Source organism: Pongo pygmaeus, chromosome 4 (genome assembly GCF_028885625.2).
Source record: "Pongo pygmaeus isolate AG05252 chromosome 4, NHGRI_mPonPyg2-v2.0_pri, whole genome shotgun sequence".
Classification (NCBI taxonomy): Eukaryota; Metazoa; Chordata; class Mammalia; order Primates; family Hominidae; genus Pongo; species Pongo pygmaeus.
In genome coordinates this window covers 173,847,807-173,867,597 of record NC_072377.2, presented here as the reverse complement: position 1 = coordinate 173,867,597, position 19,791 = coordinate 173,847,807, and the positions used below count along the sequence as shown (strand labels likewise).

Genomic DNA, 19,791 nt, shown 5'->3' with positions numbered 1-19,791 from the left:
CTCATCCTCCTGAGTAGCTAGGACTACAGGTGCCCGCTACCACACTTGGCTAATTTTTTTATATTTTTAGTAGAGACGGGGTTTCACCATATTGGCCAGGCTGGTCTTGAATTCCTGACCTCATGACCCACCCGCCTCGGCCTCCCAAAAATCACTCAAGACTCAGGGGAAAAAAAAATGTCAGTGTAGGCAAAGAGAGTGGGGACGGTAAACTTTTATCTATTTCTAAAACATTTTCATCACCCCCAAAGGAAACTCTGTACCCATTCAGCAGTCACTCCCCATTCCCCACCTGCCCCCAGCCTCTGGCAATTGCTGATCTGCTTTCTGTTTCTGTGAATTTACCTGTTCTGGATATTTTGTATTCATGGAATCACACAATAGTTGACCTTTTATGTCTGGCTTCTTTCACTTAGCGTAATGTTTTCAAGAGTCATCCATGTTGCCGCGTGCATCAGTACTTCATTCCTGTTTTGTAGCTGAATAATATTCCTTCATGTGTACATACCACGATTTGTGTATCCACTCATCCGCTGACAGACATTTGGGTTGTTTCCACCTTTTGGCTATTGTGAATGGTGCCACTATGAACATTTGTGTGCAAGTTTTCATTTGAACACCTGTTTTTAATTCTTTTGGCTATATCCCTAGGGATGGAATTGCTGGGTGATACGGTAAGTCTATGTTTAACTTTTTGAGGAACCACCAAACTGTTTTCCACAGCAGCTGTGCCATTTTACATTCCCTCCAGCCATGTAGGAGTGTTCCAGTTTCTCCACATCCTCACCGAGCACTTATTGTTTTTCATTTTAATTATAGCCTTTCTAGTGCGTGTGAAGTGGAATCTCATGTGATCCTAGGGCTTTTTACTGAGAACCTCCTGTGTGCCAGGCACTGTGGGCCAGGTACAGTAGTGTGTAAAACGGAGACTGTACCTGCTCTCCTGTTGCTGATAAGTTCAGGCATTCATTATTCCTTAAAAGTAGTAGCAAAGAAAAGGAAGCTGGCCTCTTCTAGAGTATTTCCATGCTGTGTGTTAGCTAGATCAAAAGCAGCTATCAGCACAGCACGTGCTGCTGAGTTTTGATGCTCCTTTTTCAGCAGTTAATTACAAGGACCTTGATATCCCCCAAACACTGAGCTTACAAGATATGTTTTAATTGGCCTCTGCTGGCCACAGACATACCTTTGAGTGATGCCTTGCTAATGGCCACTCACCCCGAGCACCCTACAACACAATCTGGTTACTGTTGTCCTGTTCCTTTGGTTCCCATGGCTTGTATACCTTTGGAAGACAAGCCTTATCACCTCTGGGGAAGGCCGTGTCCAGGAATGATGGATTCGAATCTGCGTAATTTACCACTTTTGCCTGGAGCAAAGAGAACCATTTCTCCGGAGAGGCCATGCCTCTGCCCAAGAGAGCACTGTGCTGTCCCAGCCTGGTCAGAAGGCCACGCATTGGGTCCTACTAGGTGATCTGGAATTGAAGCATCCTCTCAAGGTGCAGACACCCATCCATGATCCTCAGTGACTGGAGCTAAAATCAGTTACCATTCCCAGTGATCCTAAAAGTCAAATGGACTGGGACTCCCAAGGAATCTAACTGAGAGACACAGGAGGCAATGGTGGGGACACTGTTGAGTGTGCTGCTCCCCCCACCCCCAACACCATCTTCTGGGTAAGAATACTTTGCAGGCCAATGAAAGCAACTAGTTCCCAGTGACAAATACTGAGACTAAAGCTTGGCTTCCTCCCCATCCTCTTCCCAGGCTACAATAACTTGAGTTACACCCACACAGTCATATTAGGCTCCCTGTCTTTGTATTTTGAAAGTCAGAGTAAAGGTGGAATAGCCTGATGGGTGAGCCCTGAGACTCCTGGATTAGGAAGGCAGGTTTGAACTTGACTCTCCCATGTACTAGCCGAGCTCCTTTTTTGATGCTACATAACAACCTCTCTGAACCTCGGTTTTCTCCTGTATTCAAAATTCATCCTACTCTGTGAAGTAAGTGCTTGAATGAAGGGATGACCGAAGGGTCATGAGAGCTTGGAAAGAGCAGTTCATTTTGCCTGAGTTTGTACAGGAAGGTCTTCTAGAGGGTGTGGCCTTTGAGGAAGGCCTTGATGAATGAGGAGGGATTTCACAAACACGGTAGGGGGCAAGGACAAGCATAAGTGAACGCGGAAACATGAAAGTACTTGGTGTATTCACATCGTGCACAGAGGGAGGTGTAGCAATGTCATGCTAAGGAGTCTGGGCTGTTTCCAGAGGAGCAGCGTCTCTTACAGTCATCGTGAGCATGGACAGAACTGGGTTCAATGCCAAGTTTAGAGACGTAGCTCTCAATGCCTCACTTTCTTCTTCTGTAAGAATTATTGTGAGATCAGACTGGCATAAGACACTTAAAAGGTGCTCAGTTGAATACTTGATGCTTAATAAGTGTTGAATAAATGTTGTGTGCAATTATTATCATGGTTGTGATGGTTTTGTGATTGCTACAATTTATAATGTCAGCCACAGGGAGCCTCTGAAGGTTCGTGTACAGCTTACGGAATGTTAAGATTAAGGACTTATATGCCATAGATGGTGTGGTATTTGACTATTTTAGGTGGTACATTACTTGATTGGTTATTAGTTGGAAGTAGCCACCAAGAAATGCGATTAAATTTTGCAATTTCTCTCCTTAGTTGTGTCAACTATGGAAATTGTGAATATGTGCACACATTGGTATCCTTCTTTCAGTAAGGGAGCAATTTGTATTTTCTTTGGTGTAGGTTTTTGGTGGCTTCTTGTATTTCAATCTCGTAACAGCAGGAGAAGTACGAAAAGCATGTGAGTCTGAACTGCTGCCCTTAGTCCAGAAAGAATATGTTGAATATCTCAAATAATAGATTCTTTGGTCTGGGATGGAAGAAGAAGGGATAAAGAGATAGTTCAAATCACAGAAGGGTCTAAGTTAGATGAACAAGAATGTTTTTAGAATTTCATAAGAAACCAATTTCAGGTCATATAACTTCAGAGCTGAAAGAGAGCTTGGAGAGTACGTAAAAAAGAATTCCTAAATTTAATATTACTTGTTTTAAAGCAAATAAAATTAAGCAATGCCACAAATATATTTTCAGATTGCACACATTTCATTAATACACAAAAATTCCTTTTGGACTAAATGTTATCTGCTTTTTACAACTGAGACTCGGGAGCATGGATGTGAATCACTTAGTTTGCATAGTAACAAATTATACAAGCCCTAGTCTTCCATTTTTATAAGAAAAGAAATGGGTAGCCAATAACGAGAGCCTTCAAAGGGTTAGTTAGTATGGGCTAGAAATGTAAATAAATTCAAGGAAGTCTTAATTTTCTTGATGAGTGATCTATGTGATGTTTTTAAAGGGAAACAAAGATCTCTCGAGGCTGAAGGAGATGATGTGGTTTCAGTGCACTGTCAGGGAGCACTCCCCAGGATGGGCCGATTCGTGTCCTTGACCCAGAGTGGGGACGTTGGCAATCTTGTATTTGAATGAAAACTAACTTCTCACCTGGGCACTGACCTCCTATCCAGGAAGAAATATCTCAACTCTGGCTCTTGTTTAGTGGTCATATTCACACAGCTGGAATCATTTAATTTTTAGAGCCCAGTGGGAAAATTTTCTGCAACCCCCATGGGGATAAAAAGAAAAAAAACTACCTCACTACAGTTTGTGCTCGGTGATTTAGAAAAACAGAGTGAAAAACAGAGATGTGGGAGATAACTTTTCATGCCTGTTAACAAAAGCACATTTCATCTTCCCAGTTTCTTGCTTCTTCCTCCCTTCTGCGCCTCTGCCGGGGAGGAACCACAGATGGTTATCGCTCAAGAGTGTAACTAGGGAAACCACAAACCTGCCCCCATCACTATGGAGACAGCCATTTATTTGTCCAGCCTCTGAGTATTCATGACATCAGCAAGGCCAGCGAGTAAAACACTGATACTTCTTACAAAGAAATTCTAATTCCCAATGAGGAAGGCAGAGAATGCAAGGCCCAATGTTTCAGTGACTTTCAAGGCTCCCCCGGCCTTGTAATGGGCGTGTTTGCAAAGGGACAGCCCATTTTACAGAAGCTGCAGTGAGGAACCTTTTAGAGCCAACAGAACTGAAAGCCGGGTTTGCGAGTCAACAGACGTTTCAAGGTTTAGGGATATGTTTGAGGGAATGAAATGCCAAGAATAAATCTATTTTCAACTGAGTCAGCTGCATGGGGTATAACAGGGTAAGCAGCCATCGCAGTTGGCCTGGAATTGATTTGTTTCCCAGGATTGAACACAGGAGTTTCAATGCTGAAACAGGGAAAGTCTCATGCAAACCTTGGGGAGTTGGTCCACCTAGGAATAAAACCCTTTGGTCCTAACATGGGGACGACCACAGGATGCAGGTAGATTGGAGGCAAGCCTCAAAGTGTGACAGCACATTTTGCAAACAGTAACCAAACTTCCTTGGTCCCCTCATCTAAAAGTTGCTGGAAAACAAATGATACTGTCTCGCTGTGAATATGGGGTGTTTTCGTTTGATTTGCTTTGGATTTGTTTGTTTTGTTATTGTTGTTCTTTTATTTATCTAGAAATGCCAGAAATTTGTTTCAAATTTAAACTCGCCAAAATTAAGTGGGATCTCTGCTTGTCCCCCGTAACTATCTTTTTTTCTTTTTTGAGACGGAGTCTCGCTCTTTCGCCCAGGCTAGAGTGCAGTTGTGCGATCTCTGCTCACAGCAAGCTCCGCCTCCCGGGTTCACACCATTCTCCTGCCTCAGCCTCCTGAGTAGCTGGGACTACAGGCACCTTTAAAAACATCACATAGATCACCCACCACCATGCCTGGCTAATTTTTTGTATTTTCAGTAGAGATCGGGTTTCACCGTGTTAGCCAGGATGGTCTCGATCTCCTGACCTCGTGATCCCCCCGCCTCAGCCTCCCAAAGTGCTGGGATCACAGGCGTGAACCACCGCACCTGGCCCTATCTTTAATGATAAAGTGGTTTGCAGGGATCTTCCCCCTGCATTTTTCAACACAAATTCATTTGCCAAATGCCCAACATACAGGAAAGTATGTAAACACAGAAGTGGAGTTATTGATATTTCCCAGCGATGTGTAAAACACCTCTTTATTCTCCAAGGTCTGGTGTGCCTCTTTGTGGCTAATCCATCATTGCTGTTTGCATTATTGCAGAGCTTGCTTTCAGGAGCATCTACTGGAGTGGATGCAGTTATTCTCCTGCTGAGAAGTTGCATATGTTGAACAGCATTATGATCTATACGAAATAGAAGGTGTTATGCTAGCTATGTGGCAAAGTATGCATAACAACATTTGTTGAAATAGACTTGTTCAATTTCCAACTAAGTTCTAAGCAGGCTATTCCAATCAGAGAGCTTAATTAACCTAGGACTTTGTCCTTTACAAAGTAGATTTGGTTGGTTGAAGTCTTTGGAATGCTAACAATCAATTATCTAAATATCTCTGTAAATGTAACTGGCTATACCACATTAAACGTCAGAGGTCAACAATTGCTTTACCAGTTATCTATATTTGTATTTACATGGACACAATATTACATGTAACTACGTATGTAGGAAAAATAGGCATAGAGTTGTCAGTTTTATAGACAGGGGTCTTTGTGGATACTTAAATAATTCATGAATCAGTAAACATATCTATATGTATTCTAGGGTCTGGTGGGCAAGTGTACAAAATGAGCAAAATGATAGATTCACCTCCTTTTGCTCATTTGAGATGTTGTTTTAATGTAGAATTACAGTAGCCCTCAAATGATGAGAAGCAGTGACAATTCATTAGCAGGTTGTGGCTTAGATCAAGTGTTTGATTTGTCTGAGGAAGTGTAACCAGTACTCAATTATATGAAGTATATGTATTTCTTTTGAAGATAATTTTTTTTCTTTTGTCAGTTAAAATAACCTTGAGCTTTATTTTTTTCAAAGACCCCAGCTAGCAGCAGACAAATGCTTCTATGATTTGTTCTTCAATAATGATTTTTTAGAATGTTAAACTGTCATAAAAAAACAACCTTCAAAAGCGCTTCTAGATTTCCTATTCTCTGCTTAAAGGACAATTTGATAATAGGGAGGAAAGAAATAGCATGTCAAGGCTGCTTCACATTTTGTCTTCTGCCTTGTTTCATGAAAGCAGGGATTCCCCCGGTTTTCTTTTTACAGTTACAATATTCTATTTCTCCTCAGTCTAGAAAAAGAATACCTCGAATATGTACATTGATGAACATATATATATTTCATCAAAAACTAATTCAAATTATTATAGTTTAGGTGTTTAAATTCCCTTAAACCTTTCAATATAATTGAGCTGTGAAAACCACAGGTGGCAACTTTCTTCCAAATATTTTCAAAGGGTGTCTTATACTTTATTCTTCATCCTGAGTACCTAAGACAGTGTGAACATCTAATAGTACTATGTTACTCTCATGGGTTAATTCCTTGTTGGATTTCATGACTGTTGACTTGCTTTGGGTTTCTAGTAAGGCTTCCCTTGTGAATTTTATACAGAAGTCCCCACACGTATTTGGCACATTTGGTAGGGATAGCTTTATTCAGAAATTAGCAAATTGTTAAACTCTAAAGGATGCTGAGCCCTAGCTACTTCTCCCATTTAGCATGAGGAGGAACATGAACAGAAGCTCAGAGGAGAACGCTGCTGCTGGATTTGGGGCCCCTGGAGGGACAGTGCCCTCAGGCTAAGTTTAACCATCCACCTGATGAGATGCTGGGCCCCCAGAACATCTGGATGAGGAGTGAACAACTGGATGGGTATCCCCTGATGTGCAGACCTTGCATGTAGATTCCTAGTTTGGAATTCGACTTTTCTTCCAGATACCCAAAGCCTATTTCTGGAGATACCTATTTTCAAGGTATTCTTCATGGAGACTTAAATGCATCATTGAAATCCTGAATTTTAAAAAAATTCTTTTTCTTTTCCTTCTTTCTTTATCTCTTTCTTCTTTTTTTGGTTATTGTTGGGAGACAGTTAGAAGCTTTTTAAATCGTAGTCAGTTTTTTAACCCTTTGTAAAGGATTTAGATAGGCTGCTTTAATTTTTGAAGCACAAAAATATTTCTAATCCTGCTTCAATTACGAAATTTCACATTGTAATTGAAAGAGATGAACTGTGATAATAGGAGTATATTATGCTTACTAATGGGAATTCTTACAAAAGTGCTATCTCCCAGTCTGCCGTTTGCAGAGATTATTTTAAGTCCTCACTCACGCTGGCTTTCCTTTCTGCCTTGTTTATATTCTCAGAGTATAAAAATACAGTAGTCAGAAAGCTGCTCTCAGGGAGTCTGCATTTAGTGCTTGTCAGAGGATTCCTCTCTAAATGGACTCTGGTATCATTTTAGCACTCATATTGTTTGCCGAAATTCGAGCTTCCTGGGGAAATTAGAGCAGTTAATTTAATATCATGAAACATTTTGGGGCTTCTTGGCTTATTCAGAGACAGGGGAGTGTAAATCAAATTGAGTATCCTGTATAAAGTAGAGGACAATAAAAGCGGCCTCCAAAAAAATAGCCAGCCTTCCCAAAATCTCTTGCCTTCCCATTCCCCATCTTCATCCTGGACCCATAGAAATCTTGTTTTATTTCAAGTCTCCTTCCCAAGGGCTCCCTGATAGAGGTCTGTGTCTCAGAAAGACAAGAAGCAAGGAAGGTGCTTAGCCCTGTACAGGCACAGCAGGAGGGCTTAGTCTTTATTGTTGTCACTAGAAGGGCCACAGGGCCACAGTTATGACGATATGGCTTAGAGCTTTATTCCTTACGGCTTGGGCTCAGCCCTGACACCTTTTCCTAGAAGGACTCATTCTGCAACCATTGGTGACCATCTGTGAAGTGGCTGGCACTGCGCTAGGCACTGGGGTAAGTTATGTTGCATGATAAGAAGCAAAAATTCAGCAGCTGTGGGAAATATACTTCTTACGGCCCAGGAAAAATCTAAAGAGAGCTCTCAGGCATCCTCCAACTGCTGAGTTCTCTCTGCTCACATTTCCAAAACCCTTTTTGCAGATGCCTCCCGAGTGATGGCGTGCATGTTGCAGGGTAGGCAATGGGCTTTGTTGATTTGTTTTTGAGAGGGTCTTTGAAGGAGGCCTTTCAAAGGCATGATATGGACCTTTGGCCTGAGAGCTTAGAATACACATCAGCGGCCCCCGGTCACATCAACCCCCAGAAGCAAACTGCTAAATCAAATGTTTTGGCCTCAGCTTCGGAAGGTTCTCTGTGTGTTTAGTAACGCTCCACTCCACCATCCTCAAAGAAATGCTGGGCTTGTGTTTATTTTGCCTCCCTTCTCCTGTGTATCAGGACTAACTTTTATGTTGCTGAGGTGTCATTTTGCAAAGAAAAAGAAACCTGTCTGAACCAAGTGTGTATTTACTTTGTTTTAGAGACCTAGTGTATTTGCATGAAGTATCAGGAATGCTCATGGACAATTAATTGGGCTTTTTACGAATACGCTGATGCTCGGTGCCATGGAGATGTAAGAGCTGGGAAGTGGAGTAACCGCTGTGGTTTTTGCTTACCTTATGGGGTCCCCATAGGTGTTAAACCCTTGAAGACCCTGGTAATGAACGTGGCATCTTGTCTTGAGAATGGCTCCTTGACCATCACGGTTGGAATACCCTGTCTGTTTCATTTATCTGTGGTTAGAACAAAAGGAGACAATCTCAGTTATAATAAATGTCTTCTAGAAAAGCACACTTATGCATAAATATTTTAAATTTTGATGTTTCGTGTTTTAAAATAGTCTATAAAATACACCCACAGAGATGCTTATAGTAAAGCTCAGTTTTCCCCATTGCAAATAGACTTGATGTCAACTTGTGCCACCCACTGAAAATATTTAAACGTCACGTAATTAGTAACATATTAGATGTCTCTGCTTTTAGACTGAAAATGATGAGAGCCCTCTCGAAGACTCTTGTCCCCACCACTTCAGTTTGCTGAGTAGCAGGACTGTGATGGGATATTTAGTAGTGTGTGTTTAGTCTTTTTAAAAAATCTTTTGGCTATCTCCCCTCACCACATACTTTTTTATTCTCTTTCTCCCACTTTGGTTTATTATCTGCTTTCTATGGCATTTTCTTCTTCCTTGCAGATTCCATTCTTTCCATGTAAAATTCTGTACATTTAGAGTCTCCTGTTTGATTTCTGGTGTTCTCAAAAAGAAAAGGAATAGAAAATGCTTCACAAATCCAGTAAATAAATAATATACTAATAGCAAGGACCTTTATGAAATGTCTGCACGAAAACCGATGCACCACAAACTGCCATCTCTACACACCCTGGACTTCCCAATGTGATGATTTAGATCCTTTTCTACTTAGGCGGATGGTGCCATTTTTGCCGAATTCAGCATGTTCATTGAACAGTTTCTTGAAGCCAAAAGCCAACTCCACTGCATTTCTGCTTGGTAAGGTTTGGTGGCCTTGGCATGGGGTAGGGGTTGTTGATTCACCAGCCTCTAAGCTGATGATAAATCTAGAAGCTGGGCAGCAGGACTAGACTGCCTTCATAGAACCTCTGCAAGGAGTCGGCGGCCCCAACACTGCAAGAAATCTATGAAAAAGAGGATCAGCAAACTCGTGTGAAGAAAGGCTCCAGAAGAATTAGGGGTCGAGAAGACATGGTGAGACTCCATGTAAGTGGGCATCAGTGAGAACTTTGAACGCTAGATACAGAACTCGCCAACTGAAAATGTGCTTCTGCTTCTCGAGATGCCTGTGGACTGTTTATTTTCTTTTTCTAAATATCTAAATCTTCTATCATGAGCATCTATTGAGATGATGTATTAATAATTCTCCATAATATCGTGACAGAGTCTGTCTGTTGTAATGCACGGTATCACTCTATTGCATTTTATTTGTGTGCATTTATGCAATTCTACATCTGGATACTTATCCAAAGATAATAGTATTTTAATTTTAATCCTGCATTCCTTCAGTAGAAAATAAAGCCCTGGGAGAGGGTTCCCAAAGGTAGCTTTGACATGTCTTTTGTGGAGAGTTGTCCTGGGATAGTTTAGCTCAAGTTACACATGAAAATTCCAACACCAGGAAATCCCTCCACCTGAGAGGTGGAGAAAATTAAAAGAGTCTAGGAGTTTTTTAGTACAGCCATAGTTCTTTTCACCTGTCCTGCAGCCCCAAAGACCATGGTGTGCTCTGCAGACAGAGTACAACAATCTGGTGTCAATAACCAATTCCTGTATAACACCTTTTTTGTTGTTTTTTTTATGGTTTTTTAAGGAATAAAATGGGTTATGTATGTAATATATGCTATTTAAGTTGGGGTGTGATCACGGTTGATATCCTGACTTACACATTATATATATTTTGATTTAGAAAAAAAAAACCCCGATATCTGTGTATGATCCCTCAACTAAAATAGCTCAGTCTCCAACTAGAATGTATATTAGTCAAGGCATCTTTTTAAGAGACATGATTTTCATGCTCACAGGATGGAAAGGGAAATAAAAAAGGAGTCTGGAAATAGGTGCATTTAATTCTCCCCAATTTAAATCAAAGTGGTGCATCTTTAAGGCAATAACGATATTCCTTCGTCCCCTCTTCATGAACGCTTCCATCAATGAATTTCTTTAATGTTGATGATGGCTGGTGCAGTTTGAGGGAATCTGTATTTAGTCAGAAAATGCTTCAATAGAATGACCTACCAGATGGGCCCCGTAACAATGCACAGAGGCATCAAACCACCACAGACATTTGGTGCTTAGAATAATAAAAAGACTATAAAATTAGATTAGTTGAGTCTAATTTGGAATTGGTATATTCCCCATGCACCCTTGCCGCTCTTGGGTAGATAAAGCCTTGAGATTTAGCACTGTGTCAGAGCAGAAGACTGCAACTTCCAGTAAAAGGGAGACGAGGGAACGGGAGAGAGGAAAAAAGCATTCTGGGAGGTCGCGGAGGGCAGAGCAGTGACCTCCAATGATTTACAGGCCTTTAGCTTAATGAAATTGTTTCAGTGACATGACGGTAAGAGCTCGTAATGGATTGGATGCCCTAATGTAATGAAATTACTCCCTTCTGCCTAAAAAAAAAAAAAAAAAAAAAAAAAAAAAAAAAAATGCGCAATTAATATTTACTGAGACCTGACAGCCTTTTGGTGCGCTCATCTGTGTAGTTCTCTCAGACAGTCAGAGAGGAGAGACGGAGCAGCGTGGCAGACAGGCTGGCTCTGCACGAGCTCCTGGCGGGGACCAGCAGCGCCTGCAAGGGGGTGGAGGGACAGGCGCTCGGGTGGCCCGGGCCGCCGGCCCCTCACACTGCCCCCGCTCAGCCTTCATGCTCTCCCCTGCTTTTCCACAGGCAACTGGACAACAACCACATCAGCTGCATTGAAGATGGAGCCTTCCGAGCGCTGCGCGATTTGGAGATCCTGTGAGTTGATTTTGCGATCGCTGCCTTGTGTGTGCGTGCATGTGTGTGTATGTGTGTGTGTCCGTGTGGGGAGGAGAGAAGGGGAGAGTGTGTGCAGGAGGGTCTGTGTGGATGCATTTCTGGTCTTCTGCTGCAGTGCTATTAAAATTGGGAACCAGGGGATCCCTCCGGCTCACCTTGGTCAAAGTGTTTGCAGGCAGCCAAGTGTGATTTCTTACCTCCCACAAACTGGGTTTCCTGCTAATTAAGTCTCAATTGAGTCTTTCTCCTTTTCCCCCAGTGCTCCCGCAGTATTTGTTGCTGGGAGAAACAGATGGGCTGGAGCAGACCCCCCCAGAGCCTGCCACAGCATCAGGGACAGTGTGTTTGAGTGCGGGCACACCGGGAGACAGGGGCCGGGGTTGGGGCCAGAGAGAGGGGTTAGTGCCGGGAGGTCAGCTGGAATTACCTGAATCAGAAAGGGACCTTGGCACAGGGCAGGGGAATGCCACACAGCCTGGGAAAGCCCAGTCATTGCTATTGCTCCTGGGATCTCATCTCAGGCTTCAATTCAAACTTTAAACAGTGACTGTGACCTTAAAGGGGCCGGGGCGGGGGCGGGGGCGGGGGCGGGGAGGGGGGGCAGACAATGGGGGCAGATGAGAGGAGACAGCCCCTTCCCCATAATCCCACCCTATACACCTTGTCTAGAAAGAATGTGTAGCTGCCTTTCTGAGCTCTGGATTTTCAAATGAGTCTAACTAAGAAAACCCAACTCCCAGGAGGAAAGTCAGCTAGGAGTCATCTTGGGGTCATTCCAACTAAAGTTGAATTGTGTAAGAAAACATTTTGGTTATTCCCACCAAAGCTACACTTCTAGCTGTCCCTGATTTAGAGAAGCCCAGAGGGGAAGGCAGTACAGCACAGAAGAACTCGTGTCACTTCTGTCAGGAGACATGCGGTTGAGTCCGGATTCTGCCACTGATGAGTCGTGTGACCTTGGGCAAGTCTCTTCGGCTCTGGGAGCCTCAGTGTCCTCATCTGTAAAATGAAAGGGTTGGTTGCTCTGTCTTGGGAGTGATTCCCCTTTCCACATTCTGTAGCTGCTTGGTTCTAAAAATAATTCCCGTGGTACGATTCTAGCCAGTGACTGATAGCAGAGTGGGGTTTCTCGAGCATCCTCCTAAAAATAAAAAATTACACAGTCACAGGTTACCTATCTCTGATTCCAGAAGAATCAATGAATGCCAAATAAACAGGTGAATGAATATTTTAAAGCAGTCCTTTGTATGTGAAAGAGTGAGTGAAAGGTCCTCCCTCCGCCTTCCTCTTCACCTGGCCCCGCAGACACTAGCAACGGGTTGGAGAGAGCCTCTCCACATTATTTGAGAGGAAGGTGATTCCAAGAGGAATCACGGGAAATAAAAAGGGATGCTGATGCTGCAAGCTGCTTGAAATCGGATGAAAGCCGAGAATTCCTGGTCCAGAAAAGACAGGACCCACAGCCAGGGAGGTCAGATTGTCATTTCTGAGATAGATTGTCTCTCCTCACTCAAACTCTGACCCTGAAACTGGCAACAAATGTCCGTCTGCGAGGGAGAGGATGCCAGCCCAAATTTAGTAACCTAGGACTCCTCTTATCAGGAGGCTGGGGCTGAGAAGGGTAGGCAGGATTTTCCCTGCCTGCAAAATAGCATTCATAGAAAGGGCTGCTCAGAGCACATCACCTTTTTCCTCCCTTGACAGAGAGAATGAGAAAGATGAGAAAATTCCTTGGGAAGAGACCAGGAAATGGAAGTCACCAGCTGCCACGAAACAGCTGTGACAACCTGACAGCCCTCATGTTCATTCTCTGTGCTAGGAACGGTGTCATCTTACCTCACCAGGAAGGCAGTCTGAGGGAGAAGAGAGGGCTTTACAGCCGGACACACCTGGGTGGGGCTTGGGTCAAGCGTCTTCATCTCTCTGAGTCTATCTCCTCAACTTTTAAAGACAGACAGTGTATGTACTACATAGGAGGGGCTCTCATAAGTGCCATCCCTTCTACTTTCCTAACTTTGCTCCCATACACCCTCACCCCCATCAAGCCCTTGCCCAGGACAGATTTGGACAGCTCTCCTCTACTCAGATACCAAAAAAAAAAAAAAAAAAAAGGTATCCAGATGCACCAGGTGTCTCCAAGTTAAAGCTTTAAAAACCTGTGACTGAAAGAAAAAAAAAAAAGTTCTCCATTCCTTATCATTGCAAAGAGCCCATAGGATCTGATTAGTTTATCTTCTCAATTCCAAACAAAGCCAGATCAATAGCTTTGCTTTAAAGACACTCTCATTTGGCTTCACATGGCTAAGTACTTAAAATTAATCATAATCAGTTATTCCGTGGGTTTTTAATTTCCAGCAGAGGCACACGGCTTTGAAACCATCCATCTTAATGGTAAGCCATTCTGAAATTGGCTGGAGCTGACATCTCCATTTAAAGAACCTCCCCTCCCCACCCCTAGACCTTCCAAATCTCATCTACACATTGACATTTTATAATGCTTCTCTGTAATCACAATTTAGGCTCCATAAAGAATCCTGGCAATGAAATAATAAATAGGAACTCAGTGACGGTATCACACATCAGCTTGATAAATTTCTAAGTGAAAGAGGAGAGTTCAAAACATCCTATCCCCAGAAAGAGCATTTTAAAATATCTAAAGCTTAAAATTAAGAAGACAAAATATAATGTTTCGGGTGTGTTTTCTCTGACATTAGGCAGCATGAAGTAGAAATCAAGGAAAGACACATTGGTTGTCCCAGAAAGCTCTCAAATTAACTTAAGGAAAGTGTATGGATGTCAACTGCAAGTAGAAGTATTTCACATGCAATAACCCTGTTATTCCATCCCTCCTGTGGATGGAAATACCATAAAACTTTCCATCGAGGCTGATGATGGTTTTACCAGTTACACTGAATGAGAACATTGGAGGTGAGCCTGAGAGGGAACCACTATGAGAAGAAATGAACTGGTACAAAGTTGGGAAAGACTGAAATCTGCCCACTTCCACCTCATTTTTGACTCATTCCCGATGGGGGATGTCCAGCGCAGAGTATGGTGGACAGGGAAAGGAGCCATCCCCTCCCCTTTCCAGGAAGTAAGAAGAAAAGCATAGTATGGGGGGGTGAAATTTCTCATTCCTTCCGTGCCACTGCAGAGGAGGGATAATGAGGAAAATGAAAATCGCTAGCAGTTACTCAAGCCCAGTGATACCACCAGTGCTTTTACATGCGCTAGCTCTTGCCATCCTCACAATCTCTCAATAGAGCTACTGTTACCCTCACCGTGCTTTTACAAAAAAAGTAGCGCATCTCAGAGAAGGCAAGTAACTGCTTACCTAATTAGCAGCAGAGTCTGTGTGATTAACCATTCTACCAAGCTGCCTTTTGGATGCATGTTTCCAAGGCTGTCATGGTGTTTGGCTGCCCTGAAGTATGGCGGGTGTGGGCTGCAGGGTGCTGTGAACTGGCCCCAAGAACTGATGGAGGCAAACTAGCAATGACTCACAATCCCGCTGGGGAGAACGTCGGAGCCTTTCACGGGCTTGTGAAATTGGCCCTGTCATTCCCTTTACCCAGTTAACAGGTGCCCACAAAGTCGAAGGTAAATCAAACTTGCCAGGAGTAAGGAACTCATCCTGCTTTTTCACTGATACACTTGTCATCCCAGAGATGATTTATTCCCACTTGTGGCCATTGCCATAGACTTTGGCACTCCACAGTTTGGGGGCTCTACTTTCTAGAACTGTTTCCCCCCTAAAAAAAATACAGCCTCAACTTTATGGCATTTAAGGTTCTTAATTGAGGGACCAAGCCTCTGTGAGTCAGACCCTCTGCTGTTACTCAAATCATTGCCCTTTAATTTCCACCTGTTCTATGCTTTTGGCAATTCGCATACAACACTAGGTTTTCTCCAAGTAAGTCGTGCTTATACTGCAGTTGAATATGCCAAGACTGCATTCCTGGCTCTGTGCGGTCAGGATGCACTGTGCTGGTGCTCTGAGCCCTGGGTTTCTAGCCCATACCAGCCAGGCTGAGGATGGCCAGGCATTTCACCAGTTATAGTGGCACCTCCCTGACCAATGTGCCATCTTGGGTCAGAAAAAAAAAAATGCTTAACTCTAATGAAAAAAAATAGTAGGGACAAATTAAACAAAAATGAGAAAACCTCATTAATAACATATGTCATGAATTGTTTTTCAATAGTATTATGGGAGAATAAAAAATACTTTTGGACATTGTCCCTTGACTAAAGGTAGCAAGTCAGAAGCTCAATAAATATGTTGTCAAAAATGCCGGACCACAGATAACAGAAACACATCCTGAAAATGCTCTCATCTCCCGGTGATTGGTCTGCCCTTGAGAAATCACTGGTGCCAGGTAAATGGCACGGAGATCCCAACAGGTCCATAGATAACCAGCGTGTGCTGTTTGGAAGCTCTCACTACCATTTATGTCACCTGCCAATTTTGGAAATTCATTGACATTATTATAGGCTGGCGCTGGTGGGACCTTAGGTGTCTCCAGGATGACCTCTCATTGTCTAGATTAAGACACAGAGAGCAGGCACTGGAGAGAGGCCCATGCCGCCTAGCATTCTGCACCATGAGCACCTTGCCTGGTTCACCCTAGGCCTGGCTCTGGCTGGGAGACTTGCCTGAAGTCAGCAGCAAGTTGGCGGTAACAGGGGAACTTAGAATTTGGGACTCCTTACCCGTGTTTCTGTCTGCATTGGGCACCTATATGCAATTGTTCAGAAGGGAGCCCCTGGTAAGATTGGAAATCCCAAGCACAGTTCATCCTTTCAAAACTCACCATTAAGTTTTGGGTATTATTTAAGAGATTGGGGGAGGGCAAATGTTTGTCTGTGACAGAAACAAGGGATGATCCAGCTTTTAGCTCTCTTTAAACCAGAGGCTACAAACTAGACCACACACCATATTGCTCCCATAGGTGAGATTTTTCTTTTGTCCTGAGGAATGTTTTTTAAAAATTGAAACTAGCATTTCACATTTAAAAACTCAGATATCTTACATAAAAGCCCAGATTTCCAGCTTCTCTGGAAAAAACCAGAAGCACTGGCAACTGTGGGCCGGCATTTCTGCATTGCAGTCAGCTGTGGCTGGGGAACACCTGTCCTCCTTGGATGGGGCATGTAGACCCCACTCTGCCACTGACCCCTACCAATTTACATTAACTGCCAGCCCACGTGGTCCCTGTGCTGACCCATCCAAGAAGAAAATACACACTGTGTGGCCAGCACAGTGCTGGGCACTGGGTACAGTAAAGCTTGAAGTGAGCAGGTGCTTGGCAGGCTGAGCTCCATAGGCCAGAGCTCACCAGCATGATGGAGTGGGCACGCAGAGAGAGCTTAGTGATGTGGAGTCCAGGACACCCAAACCTAAGCAAGGACATCCCAGAGGCAATCACAAATCCCTCATGTCTCACCTTCTGAGAAGCTCTTCTCAAGGGTTAAATTAGTCTCCAAATTGCCTTTGATGTTACAGCAGTTGTAATTGGTTTTATGCCTATGAGGGTGAAAAACAAGAGGTGACTCTAGCTCCATGTCTTCATCACAAGAGCCGCCCCACCTGCCCTGGTTCTTGTTCCCCAGGTCCCTGGATCAACTGGTGTACTAAGGCCGCCGAGCCCATGTTTAGAGAGGAGAGATTGAAGAATTAAAGCAATAGCAGAACTAACCAGACTTTTAGGGTAGTTCTAATTCAGTCATATCCTGGTGGGTTCAACGTGGCCTGACGCAGAACCCCACAGGTAGACGCAGAAGAGTGAATGGGGAAAAGGTCCTTTTCTGGTACAAGAGGAAGGCAGTGGAAACAAATTGACAGCAGTCCTGAAACCTAGGTCAGGTTGTGTTCACTCTCCTAGAGCGGGGTTAGTGTCCTGGTACAGGGTGTTAGGACATTCAAGCACGATGTTGCCCACTTCAAAGAACCCAGAGTTTAATGCAAGTCGCAGTGTGTTGGCCACTTCGGCTGAGCTTCCTCTGGATGCAGAGCCAGGGGATTAACGAATAATAATAATGATGTAACAATAATATATAGTACCATCGTACAGTAATTATTAGTATGATTATATTATTCTTGTTAGAGTCTCCATGTTTGAGCATCTACTATTTTTGAGAGTCCACTTCTATTTTTGAGTATCTTTAGGCACTGTGATAAGTCAGTAGAATGAGGCATCTCAGTTAAATCTTCACCACAACTTTATGAGGCACATCCTAGGAACTGCATTTCACCAGTCAGGAAACCGATGCTTAGAAAAGTTGACTGACTTGCCCAGAGTCACAGTGGCAAGTACAAGGGGACTACTCTTTCCGAAGTCAGATCCAGTTCTGCCTGATATCTGAGCCCCTGCCCTTAACAAAAATAAAAATTAAAATTAGAAGCACCTACCGGAACACACATACATAGAAACAATTATATGCACTAGTGAGATCATTGTCTGTAGTGAATGCCCAGAAAACTTCAGAAACCATAGTTATTGAAACACTGACCCATAGGGTGCTTAGATCTAACTTTGTGACCTCAGCTTAATCAGCATCAGATCCAGTTCCACAAAACTGCCCCAGATATGAAGGTACAGAGCCATGGTTGAGCTTTGGAGGGGTTAGAGTCCTCTCATAGAACCAGCTTCCAGCTCATCTTTACCAGACTAGGTGGTTTGGGGTTCATTTCCTTATTGAAAAATGGAAATTGTAATTCCCAACCCTGAGAATATCTGTGTTGGTTAAAAGATATATCCTTGGTGTATGCCTAGCAAATAGCAGGCTCCCAATCGGGACGCTCATAATAAGTAAAGTTGGTAAATACTTCTGTACTGTTTCTCTGCTTTATATCCACATCTCACTCACCCCTGGCACATACTAAGTGGCCAGTTAAAGTATGTGGAACCAAATCGAGTTGAAATTAATTAACTGAATTGAAGCCCGCACCACCAGTCTCTAGAGTCCCTGTTATGGCTTGTCTCTGAACAGAACAAGATATGGTTGTCCTGGAATCATTTTAAATGTTGAACAATGTAGTATTTTACTGAACCAGTCCACTTTTCACATTACCTTTGATTTTGCATTTCTCTGGCTAAATGGTGATCTTTCTTTCTCATTTTAATAAGGAACAAAATCAGAGCTACAGTGAAAATTGGTGTGTTACAACAGAGAACAGACTCATTTTTATTTATTTATAAAACGTTTCACCTGGGTTTCTCTGGGAGCTACAAACATTTTATCAGGGTGTTTAGTCATAACATAGTTTTGAATATAGAACTGTCATGGCTTAATGAAAGTCTTAAAATATCTCCAGATATTTTTCTTATGGTACTGTGCTGTAAATTGTGATATGTTCATGCAATCAGGATTAAAATTGCACTCTGTAGAAAGCATCTGTAACTTCCATTCAGCCCCTAGAATACTAGGAAAGGAACTGAGTTTTCTATAAATGCTCTTGTGCCACTCAACACACACCTCCTTCTTAGTCATCCAGACTCCAAGTTCCGTGACAGTCATGCCCTTCAAATGACTAGCTTGGTTTTGAGAACCCCAGCTTAAGGAAAAAGTAAAAATTACTTTGAAATCTAAATTTTTTTTCCATTTAAATAAGTAGCACTTTCACCTTTAAAATACCTGGAATCTGGGGGAAACTTGTGGTTTCTAGTTGATTTCACTTTCCTGTTAACCAAAAGCTAGTTTCATCTCTGAAGTTGAAAATGTATTGGTGTACATTCCTGAGTTAAGAGGATGTGGAGAAGATAATTGAATTGTTTTTGATCAGCAAAGGATCTTGAATCAACAAACCTCCTGTTAACTTCACCTGTGTGTAGCGCTTAGGTGGAGTCAGCAAGTCATGGTGGTCTTGCCGTCCCCAGGGGCCACAGATTCCAGCTGCTGGGTCTCTGCACTGGAATTCAGACTTGACAAACTTGGTTTGGGAGCAATCTTTTGAAATGCTTTGTCCCACCTAGAACAAACTGGAAAAATAGTTCTGCATGTTTGAAGAAAGATTCCAGAGAGTTTTCTTTCAAGGGCGAGATGTGGAGGGCGGGGGAAATACCGCAGAGCAGCCACATGCCTACAGCGGTCAGTTCACTCCTAAGACCGGGCTTCTGTGCTGATTTGCAAAGGTGCCCCTGCCTGATGGTCAGCCTCTGCCTTTTCATCATCCCCTCAGCTCCCAGCAGGGGCTTTGGTGACCAGTATTTGAGAATGTTTAGTGAATAACTTGCCTCTAGATCAGCGCTCGTCCCATGACACTCATGGACCTTCAAGCCAGGGAGCCTTGTTCCTCTTGAACAGCCATGCCACAGCTG

At 43.1% G+C, this 19,791-nt stretch overlaps 1 protein-coding gene across 1 annotated transcript in view; it reads left to right on the top strand.

Moving 5' to 3' along the window:
• Nucleotides 1-19,791, top strand: part of SLIT3 (slit guidance ligand 3) — a 636,449-nt gene that overhangs the window by 444,356 nt on the left and 172,302 nt on the right. The window contains exon 6 of the mRNA XM_054486980.2: nt 11,381-11,452. Within this exon, the coding sequence (XP_054342955.1) occupies nt 11,381-11,452 (72 nt within the window). The remainder of the gene's footprint in view (nt 1-11,380; nt 11,453-19,791) is intronic.